The sequence below is a fragment of the Phalacrocorax carbo genome, chromosome 1 (genome assembly GCF_963921805.1).
Source record: "Phalacrocorax carbo chromosome 1, bPhaCar2.1, whole genome shotgun sequence".
Lineage (NCBI taxonomy): Eukaryota > Metazoa > Chordata > Aves > Suliformes > Phalacrocoracidae > Phalacrocorax > Phalacrocorax carbo.
Window position 1 is genome coordinate 56,425,373 of NC_087513.1, and position 19,248 is coordinate 56,444,620.

The 19,248-nt window shown below is 39.2% G+C and overlaps 1 protein-coding gene across 11 annotated transcripts in view; it reads right to left on the reverse strand.

Moving 5' to 3' along the window:
- TNRC6B (trinucleotide repeat containing adaptor 6B) overlaps window positions 1-19,248 on the reverse strand; it is a 149,170-nt gene that overhangs the window by 14,291 nt on the left and 115,631 nt on the right. For 6 of the 11 annotated variants that reach the window (XM_064453736.1, XM_064453707.1, XM_064453699.1 and 3 more), the window contains 12 exons: window positions 18,069-18,217; window positions 14,308-14,433; window positions 13,127-13,258; window positions 12,478-12,576; window positions 12,075-12,249; window positions 11,574-11,708; window positions 11,200-11,376; window positions 6,236-6,382; window positions 5,880-5,975; window positions 3,074-3,394; window positions 2,617-2,687; window positions 624-763 (listed from right to left, as the gene is read on the reverse strand). In XM_064453736.1, the coding sequence (XP_064309806.1) occupies window positions 624-763; window positions 2,617-2,687; window positions 3,074-3,394; window positions 5,880-5,975; window positions 6,236-6,382; window positions 11,200-11,376; window positions 11,574-11,708; window positions 12,075-12,249; window positions 12,478-12,576; window positions 13,127-13,258; window positions 14,308-14,433; window positions 18,069-18,217 (1,768 nt within the window). The remainder of the gene's footprint in view (window positions 1-623; window positions 764-2,616; window positions 2,688-3,073; window positions 3,395-5,879; window positions 5,976-6,235; window positions 6,383-11,199; window positions 11,377-11,573; window positions 11,709-12,074; window positions 12,250-12,477; window positions 12,577-13,126; window positions 13,259-14,307; window positions 14,434-18,068; window positions 18,218-19,248) is intronic. The other 5 variants (XM_064453744.1, XM_064453721.1, XM_064453777.1 and 2 more) reach the window with 3 other exon arrangements.

Consider the following 19,248-nt stretch of genomic DNA (forward strand, 5'->3'; position numbering starts at 1 on the left):
GTGTAGCTAAAATGGGAAATGCACATATGCCACCTTTCACACAAAACAGAGGAAGAACAGGTTAAAAGCCTGTGAAATTCAAGGTAAGTACAGTTCAAAAGTTTTCACTGAGTTTAAGGACTTACACCACCAGCCCCCCACCCCCTTCCTCAAGATTTTTGTCTCAAAACCTCTCGTATTTTCAAAACATACCAGAGCCACAGTCAGTTCCAAAAAGCTTAAGAACAGCAAAATTAAGATATGCAGCTTTTCAAGCAAGCTATTTCAGGTGTACCTCAAAATTATAGCAGATTCTCACACATTTTGTTTACGCATGTAAGAATGATTTTTATCTGAAACAATTCACAAGCTTTTATAAAATAGTAAAAGTTGTACAATAAGGTGCATACTGGTCACAATTCCATCCTATTTGCACCTTCTTAGTTCTGTATGTGCCAGTTTATGCCAGCAATCAAAGTAACACAAACAGAAGGCATCTTTGTTTCTCTTCTTCCTCTGCCAATGAATAGAAGATTCCCTTTCAACCACGGCGCTTGAAAGAAGTTTCCAAATCATAGCACTGGACAGATGTTACGTGTCCATGACTAATGCAGTAACCAAGAATGGACACAGGGATTGCTTACATGTGCAGTGCAGTCTGGGCCTTGGCCGCCTCCTGTTTGGTGTTGTATCGGATAAGGGCGGTGCCCTGTGTCAGGTTCAGATGGAATGTCAGCAGTGGACCATGCTGCATGCAGATCGTCCTCAAGGTTGACCCATCAATCTGAGAAAGAACAGCCAGGACCAAACAGATGTTTAACTATTTCTCCAAATAAACTTCAATCCTAATTTGACTCAGTAATCAAAAGATAATCTGCTCTCAGAAAGGAAAATGGGTGAAAGCAGTGGGAAGAAGGCAACGGTGACAGGATTTAATTTTCAAACAGAATCAGTACGCCTTGATTTCTCACAATTACAATGACTTTGCTTTATGGAATAATCTGACTTTTCTTTCCTTCTCACTTGTAGCTTGAGTCCATTTTCCCTGATCTCCCTGAGTTTCTTAAATTGTCACTGTCCTTACATTGGCAGGTTTTCCGGTAATTACATACAACCTGTACTTCTCACCATCTTCAATCATTAGGATTTGTACCAAAGGAACCAAAATTTGTTAGTCTCCAGCACTTTGATTTCAGTAGAATTTAGATCAACTACTATTTAAAAGTTCTTTGCTAAACTGGAAATAATCACCTTTACAATGAGGGTTTTTTAAAGGTTTTTTTGCTGCTTTTTTGCCTTTGTGGTTTGTGAAACAGTAAGTCACAGAATCAGTCAGTGATCTTTCTGCCAAACCCAGCAATGTTCATTCCTCCTGAAATAATGCTTTCGCAGCAATTTTTGCCTACATTCTTTCTGCAGCAGTAACAGCTTGTTTCTTACCTCCAGTAACTGCTGTTCTCCAAGGTGTTCTATACAGATAGATTCCATTCCTGGTATGCCACAGGAACTTGCACACGTGAATGAGATCCATGTGTGCAGAAACTTAAGGAAGTGCTGCTTTCTTCCTTCTACCTTCCCCTCCCCATTATATAATACAACCTCAAATGAAGGAAAAGGAAGTTGTGCGTGGGTACAGATATGGATGAAGGTAAAACAGAGAAACTTGAAGATACTGTCCCCAAATCCACCTTAACCTCTATGCTTCCTTCTCTTCAGTGTACTGACCCATGACGAATAGAGGATTTGTTATGGAAGAGAAAATTGTAATCTGTTTCCTTCTTTTTTCTATTAAACTAAATGCCTCCAAAATATATTCTTCTTCCGTTAAATGATTCCTAAAGCAGCATTAAGCTACCTTACACAAGGGAGACTTAGAACCGTGCCTCTTCATCATACCACTGCTCTTTCCTTCACATCAAGGAAAATGCTCTTTTCCATGAAAGGAGTACAGTTTGCCATTTTGGGTGATCTGCAGGAGACCTTAGTTCTTCCCTTCATGTTGATATTTTCTTAGACTGTACTAGAAGCATGGTAAATTACCCTGCTGAACAGGGGACACTCTGTCTAGACCTCAGGGCGCTGCCGATAATCATATAGGCTTTTCCTAAAGCCTTGAACACAAACTAGTTGCAATTGGTGAAAGCAGGATTTCCACAGAATTTGTTCTGAATGGATGCAAGCTCTGAGAATACTTGCAGGAATAACCTAACTAGACTATTTTTGGCAGGAGCACTGGAAACATTCTGTGGTTTCACTATGGAAACACCAAACTGAAAACTGGCAGTTACACCAGCTTTCTTACTGACAACATCCCAAAGAACAGTCTCTCTAACAGCTATAAACAAATCCACATAATGGTCATGCAACTTATCCTCACTTCTAAGAAAAATCTTTCTGTTCCAATAATTTTTTTAAACTCTAGGTTATGATGTTCATGTAGCAAAACCTGAACATCATAAAGTTAGCTGAAGAGATTACAATAGAAAATCCGATCAGACTTCTGCCCAGTTTAGTAGAAAACATCTTGCATATGCTGACAAATCTGCTTTTGCCAGATTTTATTCAAACAACTGAAGAATATACAAATATGTATCTTGGTAAAGCAAACAAGTTCCCAGACACAACAACAAAAAATACCTGTGGAGTGAGATTGTGAAGAACCAGCCAGTAGCTAGGACGAACTGAGCCACCATCACTCCAAGTAGATGCTGCAAATTAGAAGACAGAGCAATCAAGACAGATTTGGTACAAAACCCCCATTTTTCTTTACAGTCAGATCTTTCAATCTCAAATTCAGCATTATCAGCCCTGCTATCACATGAAAGCCTAATCTCCAGTTCTGAAAACAAAACCACATCTTTCCTCGTATTTCACATCAGGATTCACTTTTTACTAGACTTCATCTTCTAGGAGTTTCCCACCCACAGAAAGCATCTAGTCTCGAAAGGCCCCATGCAGTAGGTATTCCCTCCTGGCAGCTCCCAGCCCTCTTCACTTATCCCCTGCAGCAGGACCCCAGATTCCACCCCTCACCCCCCCAATTACTGACAGTAAATTTCCATTTCAAGAAGGAACTGGTTTTTATTCCTTTTACCAGACAACTGCAACTTTCTTTCCTCCAAACCATTAGTGCTGTAAAACGTACACTCCTCAGGTCTGATCAATGGTGCTATCAGTTGATTCTTCTCACCAGAGGCAAGCCTTGAGTCCTGTGCCCCCCAGCCCCTGACCGATCGGGATGCTGTGCTGTTCCATGGAGATGATGGTTTAGGGTTGGTCAGGCCAGGAGGAGGGCGGGGCAGCCCTGTAGTGTTCCTTGAGGAAATATGGTTTTTCCACATCTTGTTGGAGAGATGAGTGGGATTGTGTCCTATGGGATCTGGGGACCATGTTGATTTGTAATCACTGAATTTTGCTAGAAGATTAAATAAATTGTATGTATTAGAGAAACTTATGAGATTCAACTAGCCCCTTTAACTGAACTATCACTGTAAACCCTTTGACTGCATTTATATCAGAGACAAGCACAAAGCAAGGAACCATACAACAGTTAATTTACCATACCAAAAAAAGCTGTGATATGTGTAAGTTAGTCTTTGCTCATTTTATAAATGCTGACAGAAAAAAAAAAATCCTAGATCATTTATGGTAATGTAGCTGGTTTGCATGTATGTTCAATCATTAGTAAGATGAACAGTAACTTTTATGTCCATGCTACATTTCATTTAAGAATTTCTTACAGCTTTGGGCACTACTGACCTTTAATGAAACAGAACTTTCTTCAGGCCATAAACTTGCAGAGAACTGAAATGAATATTACTCTGTCTACTAAGCTAATGCTACCTCCTAAAAATGTCCTCCTAGAAGATCAAAGCTTTCTCATGAATCACAGACTTCATACAGAGTTGACACAACAGTAACATGTAAAGGCGGCCACTGAGCTGTGTAACAGCTGGACTTCTAAATCTTGATAGTGCATATTCATTTTTTTACTAGAAATCAATACCAAATGCCTATTAGGAGAAGTTAAAACCAGTAGCAGATATCCCTAACACATTTCAATAACCCTTTATATGAAGTCCAATAAAAGAGAAAAATAAACACATTCCCAAAAACATCACTATCAGCGATGAATATTTGGGAGCTTAAGAAGGTAGACTGCAAATTCTCCCACACCTTCTGACACCAAGGGACATTTACAAAACCAAACTCAAACCAAACCAAACATTAAAATTGCTCAAGTAATTTCTTTTTTCCCTTGTTCTGTAATAAAAAACAGTGATCACAGACAGGGAAATCTGGGGGAAAAGGTACTTGTGCCATGAATGATCTTAATCATGAATTATCTTAATGAGGACTCATGTGCACGTGTGTGCCAATATATGTATTAAGCTCTATTCACTAACAAAAGGTAGTAAATTACTTATTTGAAACAAAGGGTGAAAATCCAGGTTTACAATATGCCAGGAGGTCATGAAATAATACATTTGGGAATCAAGACCATAAAAAGCTTTCAGGAAGTAAAAGCGTACTTCATTTTACAGGTGGATCAGTGTATTTCCACAACAGGGTAGCTGTCAAAATAGCAAGCTGGTTTCAACCACTAACCTATAAAAGTATATGAAAGTGCTTAAAAACCTGCTTTCGCTAGACTCAGTTTGTTTTACAGATATGTGAATTCTAAATCCCTAATTCAGATAACCAGCTTTCTGGCTATAAAACACTGCTGTGTAGTTTAACAAGATGAGCAGAAAATGGTACGTGTGTCAGGCAGTGGTTTAGTTTCCTCAATTCAACTGTGACTTCAATAATTTTTTATCTCTCGGGTCTGTCTTATGTATGAGACAAAAATTAAGTAGAGATAAGAAGCTGATACATGTCATTCCTCTCCCCAGGCTAACAAAAGAGAAATCTTTTATGTCATTGGAATGTTCCATACACAGATATTGGTTCAAATCAAAGTCACCCCACAAACTGGCATCAGAAACTTTTTCTCAAGGGCTAAACTGGATTTCCAACACATTTTGTGAAGATGCTGAGATAACATATGAACGTAGCTTTTATTCAGTAAGATGCAAAACCCAGAAAGTCTGGGCCACATGCAGCTTTCAGCTATGTTCATCACTCCTGCTATTTACACACAATTCTTCAGTTTTAAATAGTTGTCAAGACAATGATGTCTCAAAGAGAAAACTCTGGCATTTGTAAGAAGTTGCAAATCCAAATGGCTTGTCTGAAGCAAGTATTTCCAGCATTCTACTCAGAAGGGAGTGCAGAGACCATTTTCACATGAAAGCTTTGAAGACCTTCTTACCAAGGATCTGAGGAAGATATCTAAATTACTATTTACAGGCCAACCATTAAATGCCAGAGGACTAAAAACCCTTTCTCTCTTCAGGTTTCAGGAATGATGAGTGCTATAAAAGGTGAGGCAAAAATGCTCCCTTCACAGCACTCCATTATTCTGAAGTTCAAATGAATAAAATCACTCACCTTATTACACTAATTCCTCAACCGATACATACAGGAGCAGGTAAGCTTAAAAAAAATTATGACAGTCCCCCAACCACTTACACATGGCAACAGATTGTGCATGTGGGTTTTGTTTTTTGTTTTTTTTTTTTTAATTTTGCATCTGCTGCTCACTGCTACCCTATTCTTTAACTAAGATTTTTTTTTATCAGGGGTGGGAGGAAGGGCAGAGGATCTTAGTCTAGTTTTTAAAGTAACTACAACAGAGTATTTTATCGTCAGGAGGAAAACCATCTGACCATCCACTCAAATCTTGATTTCCAAGCTTCCTCAGAAATTACTGGAAGTCTAAATATCAAAATGGAACAAGAATGATGAAACTAGTATGCGGAAAATTTTTGTCAAGGTAAGTTTTGGAGCCTGCATACCTGAAGTGCTATGAACGTTGGTGAAGGAATTGTCAGAGGCACTGTAGGGCCAGGCACCAGGTGAAGGCAGCGAGGTGTTGAGGGAAGAATTAGACCCTATCAAAGGGAAAAGGAGAGAGAAAGAGAAGAGTAGGCCAATTTCATAGTTTCTGTAATACTGTTAAACCTCAAGAGAGCCATGATTTGTATTCAATCCCAAGCTTTTACATGGTACACAGCCATGGTGCAAAGGCACATAGGCTTCCTTTCTTAGTCAAAGGCAGTAAGACTGTTACCCTGTTATGACAAGAGCATCAGAATATTCTCAAATAGCAGAATGACTTAGATAATCACATACTAGTTGTTCACTGTTTTACCTGTGGTGTTGTCCCGCAGAAGTTGGTGGTCAGTATCTACAATGGGAGATGTGGCTGTCCCCCCCAGCACACTTCCAGGGGTCACGTAGGGGTCAGATTCAGGGTCAATGTTTTGTATACCTTTCCATGGCACTCCTGGTTGGAACTCTGGGACAAGAGGGAAAAAGGAATTAGATGCAAACAGAGCAATGTCATTTACTAGAAGTAACTGTTGAAGATAATTAGGAGGATAATTAATTGTCTTCTACACTGTTTCTCAGAAAAATCAGACTTTTCTTAATTAAAATCTGTTCCACATTTCTTTTCACATATTCCATAGCACTATCCCTGGTGTCTGAATACAAGTCTATACAACAAAAAAGTGGTGCAAGTGCATATGGTATTCCTTTAACTATGCCTGCTTTACTACATTCAGATGAGCCTTCAATAGTTTCATCCTTCCTTAACACATTATATATTTTTTCAAGATATATAAGATCAAAGATTAGATTCTGCACACATACTTTCTCTGCATGCAGAACCCTTTCCCAAGGAAAGGCCACCTACCTTAAGAGTTTGTAAACACAACAGTTGACACTTTCCACTGTAGGTATACACACACATTATATGTGTTACCTGTCAATACTGAGGTAATGCTAAGGTGAGATGCCTTGTGGTAAAAGCAATGTATATACTTATTGACATTTTTCATGCTTCACAATGAGACAGAATATAGTTATCATCCTTTAGTTTCCTTTCAACTATAGCTCCAGGCATGCCCGATTTTTAAGACAAGAGAATGAGTTATACAAAGTATTACCATAAAAAATTCCAGTTAGTGTAAGAAAGATGAGTAACTTTGTTCCTTCTCTGAGTAAATGTTCAATGAATAAAGCACTGTAGTCAATTTTGGAAGCAGTGATAAGAAAGTAACACTGCCAAACACAAAAACATGTAAAAAAGCTTCAAATACGGTGTGACAATGTGGGTAAATGTGAAAAGAGTGCCAAGGTGGCAGATTCATCTCTTGTAGATACAAGTCCAGAATATGGAAATGGTACCTTTATTCCCAACACAAACTTCTGAAATAATTAAAGACAGAATATTTGAGTGTAATTAAAAATCCATGACTGAAAGTGGGATTGAGGATGTGCTCTCTGGTATTAACCCATACAGGCTGAATCTGGCATGGAATGGTTCATTTCAGTCACCTTTGTAATGAAGAAGCATAGTCAAGACTAGGACTTTCACAGACAAATACAGAAGAAAATGTGATACTACTGGTTCAAACAAGTGGCACAGCAAGGACAGTATTAGATTGTGATAATGAACTGGCAGAGGAATCTCAGAGACGACCTAAGAAATGCTCCACTGGGTCAGAACGGTAGCCCATCTAGCCCAGTATTCTGCCATCAACTGTAGGAGAGATACCATTTAGGGACAGAACACAAACCTGGCCGCTATGTGTAGGCTACTGCCCTCACACTCTCCCAGCATCCATAGTCCTCCTATCTAGGATGTCAGAAATAGCCTCTATCTGCTATCACCTGCTTCTGAAACTGTTCTTCCATCAGTATATCCAATCACTGTTCAACTGGCTAGTACCATCTATCTCCAGAAGCTCTAAAAGCAACACATACCAGAAGTTCTCCACTCCTTATGGGGTGGAAGGAGGGCAAGCTCTCATCTATTTAAAATTTATATCCTCTTAAGTCCAGCATTTGCACCATGGTCCTAGTGTTGCAGGATTCGCAGAATTACAATTCTGCATTTATCTTGCCCATTGCCTTCATGATTTTGTAAACCTCAGTCACATCTCCCAGTCTTTAGTAACTCAACAAAATAATTTAGGATACCAGCTATCAACGTTTCTAATGGCATGAGCAATCAGCACTGCATCAAGGAAAGAACCTAGTCAGCTACTGCCAAAATACTGCAGCCCCCTGACAAACACAACCACTTTATGCTTAAGGAACAAGCAATGCAGCTCTTGGGTCTAGCCACAAGACCTCCTCTGTTGAGATGAAGAATCCATGAACCCAGGTTAAGACCTGGAAATAAAACTTGTTTGCCAAAAACAAAACAACACAACAAAAAAATCAAAAAGAAATAAAGAAAAAGGAAAAAAAAAGGATAAGTCCAACCAAGTCTTGCCTTTGTAAAGATTTCTGAGGATTGATGAGACTAAAAATTAAGTGCATAGTAAGCTCACATCAAAAGGTTAAGGAATATTCAAACAAGCCTCCAAAGATCAGGTGTATTGTATATAAACACATTCACTCATAAATATAATTCTGGTATGGAGAAGAGTTTTCCTTGAACTTCAGCATATTGACAAATTTCTGAATTATCTTTTGTGACTGAAGTTATTCTCATGCACATTCACAAACTCGCCCTACAGACATGTTTTTATTATTTCTAGATTAAATAAAGAAAACATGAAGTGCATTTCTCCACTGATATTCAGAAGGTCCTCTCAAAAGTTAAAACATAAGATTATTAGGAAAACCATGACAAACACATTCAGGCCAGTTTGCCTAGAGTATATGACTGAACTGCTCCTGAATGGCAAAATTTCAGTCTAGTATTACCTAGGCATGTGAGTCTGTGTGACATAACCAAAAGATGTAGTTCTCACCAATGCAGCAAAACTTGCTCTCACCTCCAGCTGTGATATCAGTTTGATTGGGCACCACTTCATTTATCTTTGTGCTGAACAATACTGTTCCCTTGAATGGCAGAATTTCTGCAGCAGATGGCATTTAGGAGGAAAACGTGAAAGGTGTAGTCAGGGTGAATGCTAAATGACCACCGTATTCATTCAAAGGAAAAATGCACCTGTTGCAAGAGGTTCTCGCTTGTAAACTCATTTTCGTTAACAACTTATTTTCCAACACTAGGACGAAAAACTGTATCTCCACACCAGGAACTGACAGTGGGCCTCATCTACAAGCTTGCAGAGAAAAAGGACCTACAGTGTAAAACCATTTTGGGTCTTTATTCTTCATCGGGGGTGTTGAGAAGGTGGATCATGATTTCAGCTACGTTTTCCTTCTCAAGTAAGCCAATAAGCTAGAGAGGCTATGAGATAGCTTAGGTGGCTGATGGTTATGGGACAATAACACTTGTACCAACAGTCTGTGGGCCTCATAAGAGAGGACTAGCAATACAGCAGTAACTCCATAAAAGCCGCATGCCAAACCCCCTGATCTATTGCATGTCATCCGCAATCACAGTCACGGGCTACTCATTTACACAAGAAATTAGGGATGGTACTGATAATCCCAGTCAGAGTTTATGTTCAGGATTTGTGAACTCCAGCTATCATCTCACACTGGTGAGGCAGCCAGCAGCAGCAAAAATTTTACTTATTACTGACAGTGAGACTGCAGGTATCACTAAGGAAGCTCTAGGATATCAATGAGGGGTAAAGAGCAGCTATTCAGCTTCTCACTTCTGTATAACAGCCTTCTGGTACCAAGAATCTTGCCAGAGCCAGTGGCTGCTCCAAAACCCGGAAACATGGCAGAGGCGATCCTCACATCCCCCTCCTAACATTCCAAGCAATACTGTTTTTCTCAGTATTATGTAGGGGAACAGTGACTAAAGAAATAAGTTCAGCAACAAGTCTATGGGAGAGGTCCTGAAAAAGATTATATTTTGGGGGTTTCTGGCATTATGAATAGTAACCCCAGCTCAGGAAGCCCAGTACTTAACAACCAGGCTGACAGAAATTTAATACAAATACACCTCTACAGAGAGCAGTCAGTGGTATGAAATGTTTTGGGTGTACAGAAGTTCTTGAGATAGTAATTCTTTAACTCTGTTAGCTCATCAGAAAACATTTTCTTGCCAGAGTTAAGAAACTGAGGAGTTCCCCCATAAAAAGCTTTAACTACTTTTTGTAGGTTTCCTGCAGTTCTATCTGTCACACAGATTCCTAGGCTTTCTGATGCAAGGTCTGGGCTACTGGTTGACCCAAGAGATGTACCTGCACCTTTTCTTTTTGTGCTTGAGGGGATGCACAGCAGAGGATTTGCAGTTAGGAATGTTTTCCTAGAATGTTAAGAGTGTTCTAGGCAGAGAAGAATCACAGCATCCACTATTTGCTGAACAGCACTGGTGATTAATCCATGTGACTTCAAGGACACCACTCTATGTTTAATGAATGATTTATGTAGAAAATTAAGTGCGTGTTCAAATACGTATTTTTCCTAGATACTTGAGTTTTCTAGCTGAAAGATAAAATTCTGCCAGTGAAACTCTAGAAGACTTAAAGAATTTGCTACTGCCTGTAATCCAAACAGCAAGAAACGTCTACTCAAGCCACAGGATTACTGAGCAGTACTGAAACATAGCCACACTCTTCTGCCCTTTACACGACAGGAGCAAGGAGAACTACAACACTGTAGCATACATGTTGTGTACATATTGTACTGATACGGCTGGCAAAAGAAACCTGGCAGTCTGCACTGCACTGTATCTGTAATCAACCACCACAAGAAAAGTTCATGCTACATGAAATACAAAAGGTCAAGAGAAGAAAATCCTTTTCCCCACCATCACAAAAAATAAACCTTCACATCTTTTGCTTTCTGATTCCACACTACCAATTTTACACTGTGTCAGCTTAACACAATGCAAATAAGGAATCAATACAAGGAAGCTGGTATTGTGCATTCTATGAACAACTGTCTTCATGAAAACTTCTGTAAGTGTAAAGTCACCAAACTATGGAATATAAGACTTCACTGCACAAAAGCCAAACACTATTCAGACAATTCAGCAGTTAGTTCATATTTAGCCCAGCAATTTTTACTGGAAATTCAACATTTATGTTCCAATTTAATGTGGAAGAAATTTTAAAAAATTAGATGGGTCAAGCAAATATTTTCCTTGCAGTGGTTATTTGAAAAGGATGATGACGAAAGGTCCCAGCACATCTACTTTAATGACAGGACAATTCCCCTGCCCTTATGTAATACCTGGAGGCCAGCTGGCGTTGCTGGATTTGCTTCCAATCTTGTTCGTTGGTGGAGATTTGGCAGGTAACCAACTATCACCAGCAGGGCCCGCATGGCCACCTAGTGGGTCGCCCTGAATTATGTCAAACTGGTTGTAGGGCGATCCTCCGCGAGCCTTTCCAGGGGGCACTATTGCACCTGAAGCATTAAAAAGATACATTCACACTCAGGAAAGGTTGAGATCTTTATGAGTATGGAATACTAAGAAATATTTAAGATGCATACTGGTGAGGTAAGATATTAACTAACTTGATGCATAGTTTCATCTGAGCTATTTCACCTCTGGCAATATGATACTGTAGGAGCATTCCCAAAATAGCCAGTCCCCTTCTTACCATTTTTGTGCATATTGGCATCTTGTGAAGCCACAGAGGGCAGCCCTTCCATCATAGTCCACTGCTTAAAGCGGGATTCTGTTCCAGCCTCTTTCCCTCCCACCATGCCATAATCCATGCCACTTGAGCCAAAGCCTGTGAAACCAACAAAATTCTACTGTCATTCACTCTTTTTGGTTTAAATATCTTCAAACAGGGAATCATAAGAAATTAAAAAAAAAAAATCAACAGTAAAAAATGAAATATTCAAGGGGCAACTTCCAAATGAGCTTGTTCGGTCAGTATGTCACACACTTTCCTTATTAGGTTTGACTTCTTCCCATGCAATGAAAAACAATGCAATTTGATCAAGAGTCAACACTTGCTGTAACCTTTGCTCTGGTGCTTATACATAAATTACTGATTTCTGGACCCAGACATAACTGGCTAATACGGTAACACAATTACCATATTATGGTAACTATAGGCAATGCACCAAATCTCTTTCCACAGAGCACTTACCTGAACCGTATCCAGGTATTTGCCCTTTGGTCTGTAAATCTGAGAGACCCACATTCAAAGGATTGGGTACCATGCTGTCTAAATGTGGCTTCGGCCCAACAGGGTGGGATGGTGAATGCTTCATACCAGGCTGCCTCTGCTGCTGCTGCTGGAGGGCACTCACCATACGAGCAATCTGCAAACGAAAGAAAAAAATAGGGATGATTTATCCTATACTGTAACACAGAATTCCAGTTAACATGAAGAAACAGTGACTTGAAAGAGATCCAAAGGACCTTGCTCTCTGAGAATTGCAAACTGAAGAGAGCAGATGACATTACTAAAGCCAGCACTGTCTTTGCTGTAGACTGCATTTTCCCAGCGCACTTTACAGTTTGTATGATTGACAAAAACAGTGTCACACCTGTTGCTCCTGCTGTTGTCGCACAGCCTGAGATAACTTCCTCTGGCTCTGTAACAGCTGCTGCTGCTGCTGCTGCTGCTGAAGGAGGAGCTGACATGCCTACAAGATAAGTGGGGGTGGGAAAAGTAAAAACACAGAGCTTATCGAGTGAAATATAATTGCCAGGAGCTACTCACTAGGAAATGCTTTGCTCAGAACTTAGCTAAACCGTTTCTCATTCCACACACTCAAAAAAAAAAAAAGGACAGCGCATCAGAATAAAACGCATCAGAAGAATACTATATCCTTCACTTATTTCCAATTTAACATCATGCAACAATATTACTAGTACCTGCTTTATTACCATCACTATGACTACAAGGTTGAAGAAAACTTCATCAAAAAATCAACAAACAAGTGATTTCTGTACAAAGACATTGCTCAGAATCATTACTAACCCACTGCAACATTCACAATAATTACACAGGCCTGTTCAGTTTATCTGCTGCCCTCTAACAGGGCTGTATTTTCCTGTACAACAAGGAGGGAATGCTTGTACAAAAATAACACAAGATCAGTAGAATGAAACAGAATTAGAGCAAACAAAAAGAAAACTCTTTCAGCAGACAATATGTAAACAGTCTGTTTCACAAGATTACTAGCTACTTACTAATTGAAACTGGGGAATCTGTGGAAGCTGGCTCAGCATGGCAATCTGTTGTGGAGAAAGCTGGGGGCCCATATTGAAAAGACCAGGATTCAAGCCACTGTTGGGAAACTGTTTGAGCATGGAGGCCGAAACCTGCATGGAAACCAGTTACAATCCTCAAGAAATGCACTGCTATGAGAAAAGATGATGAAGTAGAAGTATTTCTATAAAGGAATAGGTATGACACCAATCTTAAATGGTGTTCCAGGAAAGACATTACAGATTTATTAACACATCACATTTAAACATGCACAATCTATGACTTGAGCAGAGTGAATTCCTCACTTGATTGACAATATACAGGATTACAAGCGCAGATGCAGACACACAGACAAAGGTTCCTCCCCCAACCAATTGGTCGCTAGAGACTGCACTAAATTAAAACGCTGATATATATGCAGCTAACCAGTAATCACAGTACTGCATTATCACGTTAAAAACGTACTGCTTGACAAGGGAAAAGAAAGGCATTCAGGCAGTCACTGGAGCAAAGAAACAGTGCCTCACAGAAAGAGTTAATTTATTTGTATGCTGAATAAGCTATAGTAAAAGAGAGGAGTAGGTGGAGAAGAATCCCCCCATTTCTCCCTGCGTTATTTGAGAGTTACGCAAGTAGAACTCAAGAGAATCTCCACAAGTCTTCATCAACTCCAAAGCAAAAGATAAACTTGTGCATTTGGAGACCCTGAAGTCTTAGTGCAATGTAAATGCAATGTGTAGCCCTTCGTCAGGCCTCTCTCTTTCATGGGGGCAGGAAGGACAGGACAAGACTGCTTGAAAAAATTAAGCAACCTGTCATGCTTGAGGAAAAACTGTCAGCTTTCACTTTTTTTGCTTGTTGTTTTTAAAATACTTTGCAAAAGCCTGTGTAAGACACAGGATTCCTGAATCCACTTTCAGGCTTAAAAATACCGGTAGCAAGCATTTACCATCAACTGCCTTGGAATAAGAAAGAAGGCTAATCCTTCTGCACTGAGTTTTAAGAACTTTCATCTATGAATTTTAATTTTTTTATCTTACCTAAGTTTTTGATTTCTTAACATCAAGTCAAGTCTAAGATAATGTATAAGTAACCTCAATGATGTGCTCTGAAGGCCGTAGCTCTACTTTTTACAAGTAACCAGTTACTATAAATTCCTTACCTGGGGAGAAAGAAATTGGGGAGGCACTTGCGCCCGGATATTGGGGGAAGGATTTAGTGGCTGCACTGGTGTGTGCATGCCCCTCGATTGTGCTGTGCTGTTTCCAAACAAACCATGATTGCCACCCTATAAAATTAAAGCAGTAGTGAGAAGATGAATCTTTCAGGATAATGGATTTCTATGCTATTAACTACATATTAACAATGAGGCAAGTACTGACTTAAAGAGAGTACCCTTATAATTACTGAGATGTTTGCCCTAAATCAGTAATATCCTACCTGGGTCAAAAGTGCTGTACTACATCGTCATGAAGCAGGCTTTCTCCTCTACATTGACAATTCATGTTCATCCTCTTATTTCAAAGCACAAATCAAACCTAATGTTTTATATTTTGCACTTTATATGTTGGGAAATGGAAACTTCGGGTACAAACAACATGCTCAGAAAAACTCCCAAACATTCCATCGGCTTAAAAGGATGGCAGGGCTGTGTCAACAAGAACTGTGGGCCACCATTTTAGAAAAGTCAGGTACTTTTTCCGAGTAGGTTGTTGAGATATCACTCACAAACCTATTACTTTCTCTGCAGGCCTTTCACTAACTGAAATTAGAATTAAAGTTTTAATAAAAAGTTTTCCTTCTGATGTGAAAATTTCAGCATTCTGGATTGGGATGCTTTTCTTTTTCTTTCCCCCCCAACTAAATTGAAGAGCAGGAAAATTTTGAAGTGAGAAAAAAAATGTATGTGGGTTTTTTTTTTTCTCCCAGTGATTTACTTTTCTAACACAAGAATACTTGCTGTTTCTTTTAAATTTTTTAATGAGAAGTATTTACTGTTTAATAAGCAACTTCGGTAATAATAAACTCTACTGCATGAAAAAGACCAAAGAAAATTTGTGATCATGTTTCACTACTTCAGCCTCTCAGCAGACTGTCTTTATTTGTAACATCTTTCAACAAAGGCCACGGGAAATGTTATGGAGTCTTCTACACTAACAGTCCCATGCTGTTGCTTCTAAAAGCTGAAGCTTGTACTGCAAAAAGTCCTTATGGGCCATCATTCTGTCCTTTCATTTTCAAGACCCTCAGAACTTCTCATCTTCTGCTGAATATCTGGGTGTTTATGATCCTTGGATACCTGAAGTTCTAAACAGTACATTTTCCATCCATCAGCCATCACTCTCTGTTCTCCCTCTCCATGCTAGCACTGCTGTATCCAACATAAATCCAATTTTTTTCCAAACTGAGATTGTGCAGACCTTCTCCAAAACCTTTCCTTCCCTTACACACCAAGATTTCATAAACTTTGCCTCCCTTCTACCATAACACTGGGCATTCTCCACTATCCTTTTGCTGAAACAGAAGTCTCTCAGCCTGCTTCTATACTGGCCGCATTATGGATTGCCTCATTCACCTACATCACATTTCACCTTCCTAATATATCTTCTCTTTCACAAGCAACTCAAGATGTCATAGTAAGCATGTAGAAGGATGAACAAAAAAGCCCAAGAGACAAAAGAATTTTTATTCTGGAAAGAACTGACTGGGGTCAACTACACATTAAAATTTTTAAGGGGCTTGAAGCTGCAGCTACACTTTCAGCCCTCCCTAAAGCTCAGAGTTCTGCACACCAAATCCAAGAACGTGTCTGCAAAGTTTGGACTTAATCTGATGTTGAACACTGACCGTGTCACATAGAAACAGAAAGACAACACAAAGAAACACCATCATGTTAGGCATGTGACTATGTAAGCTAGTCCAGTTGCAATACTTAGGTTCTATTCTTTCATTTCCTAGTATTCCTGAAACATTTTCTTCCAGCATAATGAAAAACATAATAGCCATAAATCCTTCAAAACTGCAGTTATCCACTTCATTTCTTCCCCACCATTCCCTTGTATAGAGAACAAAAATACTGCTACTTCAAGAGATTTTAAACACTGCTAACTCAATTATTTCTTTGGGCTGTGGGGAAGGGAGAAAGGAATAGGCACAATGCAAAATGATTGCAATTTTTTTAAAGGCACACTTCTACATAGAAGGTCATTGGGGTGTAGTATGCAAAAATTCAGTATCGGGGTGGTGGGGCAAATCAACAGCCTCTCACTGGGTTTTAAAACAGCAGTTAAAATAGAAAGGTTGTCACCAACTTCATGACTTCTGAAAAGCACATCTATCTGCTGCTGCACTGTGAGTCAGGAAGTAAGAGGCCAACAAGAACAGATGGAATACATTTTGATGATAGGAACCAAAGTGGATTGATTCTCAATGGCCTGGTAATTAAGCTAAAAGCTGAAATTTCCATTAACAATATTTATTTATTTAGTAGGAAAACAAATGCAAGCAACCGACTAACCAGGATTAAGCCCAGGTTGCAGCCTTATAACAATGCATCTTATAAGGTGGCCTGCTTACTTGTCTAGCAGCGAAGTTTTGGGGACTGAGCCCTGAGCCGATTGCCCCAAGGCCGACGTTGGATAGTGTGGAACCAGAGGGAGACAGCTTGTAGCTGGGAGAAGGGGAGAAGGGAGAGCAGGGAGCCTCATCCCCAAGGCACCCATCTTGATTGGAGAAAGGCAAAGTCAGCTGAAGCAGCAGTTAGCCAACAGCAGGAGTTGGTTAGTGAAGCAACAGAACGCAAGAGGAGAGAAAGAGGGACGGTGAGTGACTAGGAAGAAGCAAAGTTAATTTGTAATAGCAGTTACAAGGACAAAACTTCTCACTCAAAAGATCATTTGACAGTTAAGATTTTGGTCCAAGGAGATAAAAAATTCCTAAAGGTTTCTCTTTAGAAATACATTTTGAACTCTCATGAAGTTTGTTTCTGACAGTGGCTATTAGCACTACAGAAATAAACCTTGAATGAATTCCTAATGTTAGCACACACCTACGAATGTGATTTGTTAGGAATGCATTAGCTCTGCTAGTGGTATTTATTAATTAGGCCACCAGAGGGAGTTGGCAAAACTGTTTTTGGGCCTGTTATACCAAAATGGAGGAGTTAAATTCATTGACAGTAACATGCCTTCAGAATTTTTAAACCAAATTTCTTTTCCATTTAAACGTGATAATCTTAAACTGTATTAAAAAACCCCATAAGCATTCTGAATTTGTTGGACACTCTCCAATTCATAATGTGAAGCAATTAATGCCCGATAATAACAGTGAAATATTCTATTTAAAATAGGCAAGAATATGAAAGAAACACTACCACAACATACAACAGATGTCACAGAGAAACAGATGTCATACAGAAGCTTACAGTACACAGACATACAGCATAAGGGCTTGCGGAATTTAGAAAGGGTGTTTCTAATAAACGACAGACATGAAAGCAGGAAAAAAAATCTGAAGACTGTGATTACTTATGTTTACTTAGATCTAAACCGATTTTTTACAGTAGATGATTGTAGTCCATAGCCAAAAGAATCATTGTGATGATTCTCTAGGTTCTATAATGAATTTCATTGCTACTAGTAGTTTACCCTTCCATGAAAAACACAGGAATTTCTTTCTGTCCATATTAAGAGCAGTCTGTTCTAGAATAAAAAGCCTCATTCTCCCCAGATAAATTAGTTTGTCTATGCACATCTGACACTTCTGTTTTATATACACATTCATTCTACAAACCTAACTCCCACACACCTTTTATTATTGGGTTTGTCCAAGGTTACTGAATTTTTAGCAGTTCCAGAGGAACAGGGGAAAACCAGGACCTCGAACACAGAGGGTGATATTAATTTATCTAAAGATATTTCTCACCTTCTCAAAATAAGGCCCACTATCTGTGGTTCCCATGTCTTTGGAATTAGGTGGACGGAACCCAGACCGATCCTTTCTCATCATGTCATTAAAATCCCCGAGATTCATGGCTCGTTTGTCTACCTCAAACTTCTTATCTGGGAGACCACCTGTAAAAACAAGAAAGGCAGCAAAATTAGCGCCAGTTATCTCTACCACATTTCATGACAGCAGGTTCACAGCCAAAGAAAGTATCTTTAAGATCAGGGTACAAATTAGATCTGTCTTGAAATTCAGTGTGGCTACAGCTGCTATTAAAAGATGCTGAAAAATTAAAGTAGGAAGTTTCATTTTTACAACTGAACAAGCCAATTTAGAGAGTTTAGTGTGAATTATTTCTCAAAATTTACATACAGATAAAAACATATGCATTCCTACAGCAGCCCAGCTCAGCTAATGACATTAATTTATACATCATTCTCAATGTCTTCCAAAACTCACACTGTTACTTATTGGTATTCAATATCTATAGAGACACCACTATTTAAGTTTTCCATATATTCTACTTAGCCTTTACTGGATTTGGCATTGAGAAACAATTTCTCAAACTGCAAAACCACGCATATAATTTGATCACAACTCTCCTACAACCACATGAATTTAACTCTTGAACACCACAGATCACCTGGTATAGCATAACCTCCATACAGGCAACCAATCTCCCTCAGCCCGTATGCAATGGTTACACAACCAGTAACAGACACACTTTTCAAACACTCCCCCCCAGTCTCCTGCCATTGTTTAGTGAGTAATCTGGTGGAACAGGAGGAGGGGATAATGACAGATGATCAAACTGTAACATACACAGTAAACAAGACATCATCTTTCTCTATAAACTTATCAGCCAAGTGCTGACTGTAGGAAGTTTTCTACCTTACACACTGAGCTGCTGCCAAGAACAATTGTTTTGGTCATATTTGGCACCTGTAATTTATCAGATGCATATTGTTATGTTGAAGTAGACAGAAAACATCTTCGTTTTAAAATATAGACGTGATGGAAATGAGCTTTACTGGTATTTTTAGTTTTAAATTATTTCATTCAGTAGCACAGATGGCCCTTCCCAGAACAGTTTAAAAAAACCTGTCACCACAGTTAACCAAAATCTATGACACTTCCAAAAGGAAGTTGGTAATAGATA